General features: G+C 42.5%; 1 protein-coding gene across 1 annotated transcript; it reads left to right on the top strand.

The window, feature by feature from the left end:
- Positions 1 to 313: 313 nt before the first annotated feature.
- Positions 314 to 8416, top strand: LOC130202723 (single-minded homolog 1-like). The gene is made up of 11 exons (XM_056428447.1): positions 314 to 488; positions 2012 to 2094; positions 2252 to 2341; positions 2483 to 2591; positions 2892 to 2977; positions 3306 to 3505; positions 3712 to 3818; positions 3966 to 4113; positions 6519 to 6675; positions 6783 to 7167; positions 7597 to 8416. Exons 1-11 carry the CDS (start codon positions 314 to 316, stop codon positions 8337 to 8339), a joined length of 2283 nt encoding a protein of 760 aa, XP_056284422.1. The 3' UTR covers positions 8340 to 8416.
- The last annotated feature ends 449 nt before the right edge of the window (positions 8417 to 8865 follow it).

The following is an 8865-nucleotide window of genomic DNA, read 5'->3' as shown; positions in this document are numbered from 1 at the left end:
CTCAGCAGATCAACGTGCAATAATAATGTGTTTCCTTTATGTATTTCTGTGTTTTGCAGATCAAGGATACGATGCCCCAGTGCCGTGGAGGTTTGACTACCACCAGTTGAAGTATAAGGAGTATATCTAACTGGGATATTCTCACTTTTCTTTTGGGATTCGACTGTTGACATTAAAACTCCAGCTTTTTTTCCATTTTTTTAAATAACAAATCTGCAATGAAAAGGAGTCCACGCGGAGAGGAATCAGTGAAACTGCTTATTTGAATGACCATCGTCTCACACAAGGAAGGATACAGTAAAAAGGCGCCGAAATGAAGGAGAAATCCAAAACGGCCGCAAGGACTAGACGGGAAAAGGAGAACAGTGAATTTTACGAACTGGCCAAAATGTTGCCTTTGCCGTCGGCCATCACCTCTCAGCTGGACAAAGCCTCCATCATAAGACTCACAACAAGTTACCTGAAGATGAGAATTGTTTTCCCTCAGGGTGAGCGGAATTACAGTGAACCAACAGCAAATTACAAGGGTCTATACGAGAAATAAAATCACGTTATTATACATCGTTATATTATAGTAATATAAAATAAATATTCCAAGAAACAAAAATATTCCGATAGTCCCACGAAGAGTGTTTAAGTCCGCAAATACAATATTTTAATTATCAATAATATCATAACTATAACAAAATATAAACACTACTATAATGATGTTATGGACGATTAAAAAATAAAATACAATGAAATATGTATGTAAATACTGTTAATATAGCCGCGCTCCATACTCACTTTAAGCCATAAATACATATTATAGGATCATTACAGTCAGTTTCCACTGATCTGCAGGGAGTCTTTACAAATGGATCATGATGGAGTTTAATTCAGTGTGTATAAAGGAGACGCTCTGCCACCATCTTTTATACAGGTCTCTGCGGGCTTCTTTGACTGCGTGACTGAGAACGAGACGTACCAATTATTTAAAAAAAGGTCCGGCACGGCTTCTAATCACCTAAATGTAAGAAGATGGAGGCCACACACACAACCTTGCACAGCCTCTCTTGTATAAGAAAAAAAAATTATACTAATGATGAAATCTCATCAGAAACCCATGCACCGCCATTACAGAGATATTGAAGTGTTGCTGACATTACATGCAACATATATATATATATATATATATATATATATATATATATATATATATATATATATATATATATATATTTAAGTATAGGGGGAAATGACATCTGTTGTATTTTTTATATTATGTATCCATTTTACAAAAACAACTTTTTTTTACATCCTCTCATCAGGTGGGGGTGATATTAATACATGTCCGAAAGCGAACAAATATTTTAATTTCCATTTACAGCGGCGCCTAATTTATTGATGACACCCGAGCTCACGAAATATCTCATGAAACAGAATGAATTTCAATGAGCAACACATATTTGCTTTGTTCGACTTACACCGAAAGTGAAGGCCTCTACACTGAGGGATTCATTGGACCAGCAATAGGAAAAGATGGACACATCTGGGGTTTACTATGAGGAGGCATCAAACATCTGCATATTCAACTAATTTATAATGATAATAATAATGATACAATTAATAATGATACAGTAATATGTTCTGGAGCATTTTAAAAAATGTCATCCAAGTATTTATGTATGCCATCCCTTCAGATTGAAGGTCTAAATTGCAGTTGTTATAAGAGACGCATCCGCCATTGTGTACATTGTAAACACCAACAGATTATCGGGAAGGGAATCTGTAAACGCCTTAACACTAAACAGGCCTTTTAAACAGGCGTGCCTCTGGCTTCAGGGTGTGAGTGGGTGTGTGTCCGCCCTTTTTTTAAAGCATAATTACACTATAATACATATTATAATAACAATAAGAGTGAAATATTGTCTAGATTTGTTTCACTTTTGATGTAGAATATGTCATCTTCTCTATTTAATTATGATGTCCCAAAGCAGCCAAACAGCAATCCTTATGTCACTGTGTGCAGGTTTGGGAGAAGCCTGGGGTCACACAAGTCGGACACGATCTGTGGACAATGTCGGACGAGAACTGGGAGCTCATTTGCTGCAGGTTTGTATTATTTATGATGTATTATCACGTATTGTTATTTACAATCCGTTTTTATTTATATGTGTGTTATTTCCACAGTAATACCTATTATTTATCTGCAAGATATGATTATGGTCGGGTGAAATAATCTTGAGAGATAACTGTGGTTTATTTGCAGACGTTGGACGGATTCATCTTTGTTGTGGCACCAGATGGGAAAATCATGTACATTTCAGAGACAGCGTCGGTCCATTTAGGACTGTCTCAGGTCCGTTTGTACGATCAGATTATAATTATTTTCTGCATTTCTGCTATTATCATTTACATTAAAAGCTCATTCAACCCAACCCACATCGTTGGAACTGTATCCTGGTCTCTACCGGTTAATTACATGAGTTATTCTCAACAGGTAGAGCTGACCGGGAACAGCATTTATGAATATGTCCATCCTGCCGACCACGACGAGATGACCGCTGTGCTGACGCCACATCAGCCCTATCACTCACATTTCGTTCAAGGTAAAATTAATTTCCTCCCAACAGATTCCCCAAAATACGTCGTCGGTTTGCAAGTGAATGACATCGTAGAGCATGACGCTATAAATGCAACGAATAACAAACATATGCAAATGAGCATAGAAATACCCTTTGGTATTCTTGCAGGATACACTTTGATACAGTAACACAACACTTCATATGTTATTTATTTGGTATGTAATATAAATATCGCCGTTGCATATTGTTATTAAAATTCTTTTAATTTAAAATCTCCACACATGATACTTTTTTACATGAACGTATTTTTTCATGACTCCTCAGAATATGAAGCGGAGCGCTCTTTCTTTCTACGGATGAAATGTGTGCTGGCAAAAAGAAACGCAGGCCTCACCAGTGGTGGATACAAGGTATCTATTTATTTACTCTTTACTATTTATACATTAACAATATTCTTAATTTAGGTATATGATGGATTTATTTATGTACTTAATTAAAAAAAAAAAAAATTCAAATTAATGGATTTGCTTGTCATAGGTGGTTTTCCTTACCTTTTCCACATACATTATAATATATTTTGCATTTCTATAATATTGTATTTCAGTTATAATTATATAATGCTGGTCAGTGGCATATAGCCTATGCTGTATTGGAACCCAAGCTTCTTTATATAGGGACACTTCAGGATTTCCATATTTACATAATCTGAGTTTCTCTGCTGTCTATCTGTTCCGCCAGGTGATCCACTGCAGTGGCTACCTGAAGATTCGTCAGTACAGTTTGGACATGTCGCCTTTTGAGGGCTGCTACCAGAACGTGGGTTTAGTGGCCGTGGGTCACTCCCTGCCGCCCAGCGCTGTGACCGAGATCAAACTGCACAGCAACATGTTTATGTTCAGAGCCAGTTTGGACATGAAGCTCATCTTCCTGGACTCCAGGTACGCATACAGATTATATGACATGTATCTCTCTTTCGGTGTTTTATTTCTAATCAAAAGTTATTTATTGATGTGTTAAATGTTAAGCATACATTTTCATTAGGAGGGTTCACCAATAAACTACAAATGTTGCCTGTTAAACATAAACAAAACAGCGAACATGAGGTATCCCTGGTCTTAACAAAACCTGATTAATTCCTCTCCAGGGTGGCAGAGCTGACAGGTTATGAGCCCCAGGACCTGATCGAGAAAACCCTGTACCATCATGTCCACAGCTGTGACATCTTCCACCTCCGCTGTGCTCACCACCTCTGTGAGTTTCAAATCTGGAGGATATTTTTTTTTACAACAGTAACTCAAACAATCTGCTGCAGCTGCCAAATGCAGGCATTCACACATACAAACACACACACACACACAAACACACACATGTTAATCATGATTCTTTCATCTCCTTCAGTGCTAGTAAAAGGACAAGTCACCACCAAGTATTATCGTTTCCTGGCCAAACACGGTGGCTGGGTTTGGGTTCAGAGTTACGCCACAATCGTCCACAACAGCCGGTCGTCAAGACCTCACTGTATCGTCAGCGTCAACTATGTACTCACGTAAGTCTCACCTCACATTCGCAATCTAAATATCAGAGAAGAAACCTAAGAAGTTTAAAACTCGATTTAAAAATACATTCATAATACTTTCTTCAGGCATTTGTTCATGAAAAGGTACCATTCATGCATATTAATTGGTTGCAATCTTTCATTTGTAAGTATGAACAAAGCATTTCAGATAATAGGGTTTTGCATGTCAGGCAGTTTGAATCGCTTAAATCACGGCTCCGTTAACACAACACAAGGTATAAAGTGTTACGCTGGGCTAAAAGCAGCTGCATTTTTAACTGTGTTTGCACATTGATTATTTGACTAGATTAAGATAAATCTTATCACACACTTATGATCCATGCTCGTAGCTCAATCTGTGATACAATGGCTCTTTGTCTCTTTGAGAAATCCTTCTCTTTATCCATCTGTAGCCTCTCTATATACAAATCCACCAAATACTGTGGTGGCAGGGCTCAGGCAGTTGTGTGTTATGAGAGCACAAAGCACACTAGGGCCCTTTGAGAGAGCAAGACAAACATCAGGGTTCAACCCCATCAAAAAACCTCTACTGTCACATCGATCTGCAGCCAAAGGAAAGCAAAATCGATCAAACGGTGAACTAGGAATCAATAGCTATCTCATAGCTGGAGCGCATGTTTTCCTCGTTAAGTTTGGTTGATCCACATGTGCTTTTCTGTGTGTGTGTGTGTGTGTGTGTGTGCCTCGGTACGTGTGTGCATGTAGCTGCATTCTACCCATTGATTTCTTTTCAATGCAGCAAGGTGAAAACAAAGTAACTCCATTAAAATGGCAGTGAATTTCCAATTGCATAATCACCTTTAACACAGAAGTATCCAAAAGCTCACGTGCAGCAGGAGCCCAAAAGAAAAACCTACCTTTAAAAACAAACAGCAATTCAATCACCTTGCCCTGACAGCATTTTACCCCAACAAGAATCCATTAATAAATCATGTTTGGAGGTTGGCTGGTGACGTATTTCAGACATGAGGTGCTCTGACATTGACCCTGAGGTGGAATTCGGCGAACACAGCTGAGTTTGCACAAAGGCCCAACATTATTGGCTCAGACATAAGTCATCCAGGGCACAGATAGGATGCAGAACCAGCCGCCGCTACTATACCTGCAAGAGCAAACAACGCTCACACTGTGTACCGGCTATCCAAACACAGCCGTTCCCCTAGGTGCTGTACATAAAGAATGGATCATATTTAGAGTCATATTAAAGAGGCTGGCGGTGCAGGGTCAGGGATGGGCCACAGGGTTTAAAATGCCAGGCAGCTGCTATTACATACTGTAGATGTGATAAGTTAAGAACAGGCTCATGTTTGCTGAACACTTGACACAGGAGCCTGTTCACTCCCTCGACAGCAACACTTGAGTTCAGCCGCAGGACAGAGGGTTAAGATGTCAAAGACGGTGCACATGATGCGTGTTCATTTGCAAGTAAGAAAGCCACCGGTAATACACAAATGCTGTTTGTGTTCAGAAGACGCTCGCAAAGGAGGTCGAGTGCAGAGATACTGTCCGTCCACATGCATGTGTCTGCGTGTGCTCACCCACTCCCATTGTTTTCGAGCTGGGTTCTGGCAATGGTTGCACAGCATAAACGAATGATTAACTTTCTTCGTGGTGTCTGTTATTTATCTCAGAAGTGGGAGGACCGTCTCTTGAATATATCTTACATGTTTTCACTTCTCATCGTCCTCACATCACTCATGGTACTAGAAGTGTGTTTGTAAAATAAGCCTTTACATTGAAGTTATCTATTTTCAATGTTGACAATGACGTCTGCTGCAGACTAATTACTGATTGTGTCACAAGACTGTATTGGGAAGAAAGAAGGCGCAGAGGACGCTCTGAAGTGATTTGGAAAATGTGGAGGGAAAGGTGAACAAGTAACACTATTCCCTCCATCAGCAACATTAACAGTGTCCTTGAGCAAGGCACCCCACCGTCAACACAATCCCACGCAGCATAGCAGCTGGGTGGGATTGCACTAAGTGCTGATAATGCTAACATACTGATGATATACTTTTTAGCAGTGCCACAATTTTAGTTTTAGTTTAGCGAATTAGCATTCAAACCAGTGCTAATCAGAACTAAACTCTAAACTAATGAAATACAAATTTGAGCTGCTAGAGGCGCTAAATGAAAAGCCAGGCTATCACCAAAGTTATTAATATGTATCCTGAGTAGGTCATGAATTAGTTTGTACCAAATTGCATGGTAATCCATGCAATAGTCGTTGAGATATTCCAGTCTTGACCAAAGTGGTAGAATGGCCGACATTCTTAGAGCCGTTGAGCATGGCTGAAAAGTCACAACCTGGATAAATACGGGTTCCATCTGAGTTTTAGTTTTATTCCTAACATACATTTGATCTGTTTTAAAAGGGATACTGAGTACAAGGGAATGCAGCTTTCTTTGGACCAAATGAGCCCCACCAAGCCAGCCTTCCCCTACGCTGACAGTCACAGTGAAGACAGGAAGAGCACCAAGTCACGTCTGACTCAGGCCAAGGCCAAAGCCAGAGTGTCGCCCTACCCGCAGGTAAAAAACGGAATGTATCATGCAGCTAAATCCAGAAAGGAGACGTAGTGCAGGCTGAAGTGATCAAAAAAGGTTTAAAAAACGGTTGTTGTTGTTTCTGTCAGCAGTTTTCAGCTTTCAATCCAGAGCGGTCAGAGTCAGACCAAGACAGCCAGTGGGGAGGGAGCCCGCTGACCGACTCTGCATCTCCTCAGCTGCTGGATCCCGGTGAGGCGGCGGAGGCGTCTTGTGCCTACAGACTGTATCCCGACGCAGGCCCCCTCTGTTACAGCCTGGGTCTATCAGAGGACGATCTCGCCCATGCCCAAACACATCCTCACACCGCCACCTGTGACCGAGTACGATGCCAGAGCGGTCGCTACTTCCTTGGAACCCCCCAGTCGGGAAAAGAGGTGTGGTGGGACGCCACGCGCTCTGTGCTCTCGCTGCCAAAATCGTCCGTGGAGAACAGCGAGGGCTACGAAATCACATCCTACCATGAAGCCATTCACGGTGAGATGTTAGTTAGAGTTGAGACCAGAACCATCTGTCTCTGAATAGAGCTCTGGCCTAACTTCTTGTGGTAGCTGTTTTCCAAATGTTATTATTATGGGACATGCTAAGTTGTTTACGCCGTCTCTTGCCAGTGTGCCGATTGCTACCATCTGTTCGAAAATTGCCTGCAATTGAAAGCCAAGTTGTTTCACATTTCACATCCTCAAACAGGGAAACAACCCCCAACTGTGCATCTGCCAAGACATTCAGTCTAACAGACCATGGGTCTTTACCCGTTTAAAGCAAAACTTACACATCACACAGGCAACTTATGGTTTGAACAATCGTTTTCACACACTTTGTAAATTCAGCATCAAATTAGGTACAACACAATGTAATTCATTGATTGCACTGTTTTAAAATGTGGCTGTTAAACTCTCTCTAAAGGACGGGGCCACTGGGATGAAGACAGTGTCGTGAGTTCACCCGACGGAGGCGGGTCCATCAGTGATTCGGGTGAGCGTTACCATGGTGACCACTTCCAGGCAACCCCTCGAGAGCCCAGCAAGATGGAGACGCTGATCCGAGCCACGCAGCAGATGATAAAAGCGGAAGAGAGTCGTCTGCAGCAACACAAGGCGCCGCTGGACGTCTCAGGCCTCGGCAAAGCTCACAGCCCGTGCTTCAACTCCTCACTAACGCACCATTCCCAGCTCCCCATGACCAGCGTGGTGTGTCGCGGCCCGGGAGCTCCCAGCATCGACCTTAGCTCTGAACGTCTTCATCACCAGGACAGTGTCAAGTTGCTCGGTCCGCACGACAATGACGAAAACACGACCAGTCCGGCGTCTCTGTCTCGTCTCAGCAGCCCCGGCTCCGATGGGATCCCCAGGGCGGCGCTCTCCCTCACCAAAGACTACATGCAGACGGATCTGTCCCCCCATCCCCCACAGCCGCAGGAGAGCCCGCTGCTCTATCTGGCCCAGGACAGGCAGCCACAGGACAGACAAGCTGCCTATTCTTTGACCGGATACTCCCTGGAGCACCTGTATGACTCGGAGAACCTGCGCAGTTACTCTGGCCTGGCCTGTGGAGGAGTCCAGTACGATGTGGCGTCCCATATGAGGATGCAGGCCGAGCAGATGCAGGGACACAAGGCCACCTCAGTGATCATAACCAACGGGAGCTGACGATATCTGGGGTAGATGGGACCTGTTCTCGAGATGAGGATGTCGCTGTGGTGGTGCTTTATGCACATGCAAACACTGAGCGGGCGCTTGATACAAATAGCTGGACAATAACATAAAAAAAAAGAATAGAAGGCAACGGCAATGTGTTGATATTTCCTTGGTGGCTGATACAGCACAACGTGTGTTTGTCTACCTTTGTAGCATATCATTCGCTTTTCTTTATCATCCAAGGATGATATGGACGAGTGTTCAAGAACGGATGTTTGGTGTGTGTCTTCAAATGACGGAGGCTTTCTCCATTACATAGAAATAGTGTTATTTTAATGGTGAACTGAATTCCCCTCCCTCCAACGGCGACCTAAGTGTTGAGTCTGGTTAAACATCAAGCCAGTGCTTCAGTTCCAAATGCCTCATGCACCATTGGTCATGCAAGTTAATCTGTCTTGGACATTATTTCCAGGTGGTCAGAAAATGTGTTGTTCCATTGCCCCTTCGTCTGAAAACTCCATTGGTCAGAACCCAATGT

The sequence above is a fragment of the Pseudoliparis swirei genome, chromosome 12 (genome assembly GCF_029220125.1).
Source record: "Pseudoliparis swirei isolate HS2019 ecotype Mariana Trench chromosome 12, NWPU_hadal_v1, whole genome shotgun sequence".
NCBI classification, from domain to species: domain Eukaryota; kingdom Metazoa; phylum Chordata; class Actinopteri; order Perciformes; family Liparidae; genus Pseudoliparis; species Pseudoliparis swirei.
The sequence above is the reverse complement of the archived record's forward strand: the minus strand, read 5'-3'. Positions and strand labels throughout refer to the sequence as shown.

Coding starts and splice junctions, on each gene's coding strand:
- LOC130202723 (XM_056428447.1), top strand. CDS start 314: ATGAAGGAGAAATCCAAAACGGCCGCAAGGACTAGACGGGAAAAGGAG. Junction 2,978..3,305: donor TCACCAGTGGTGGATACAAG/GTATCTATTTAT, acceptor CTGTTCCGCCAG/GTGATCCACTGCAGTGGCTA. Junction 6,676..6,782: donor GAGTGTCGCCCTACCCGCAG/GTAAAAAACGGA, acceptor TTCTGTCAGCAG/TTTTCAGCTTTCAATCCAGA.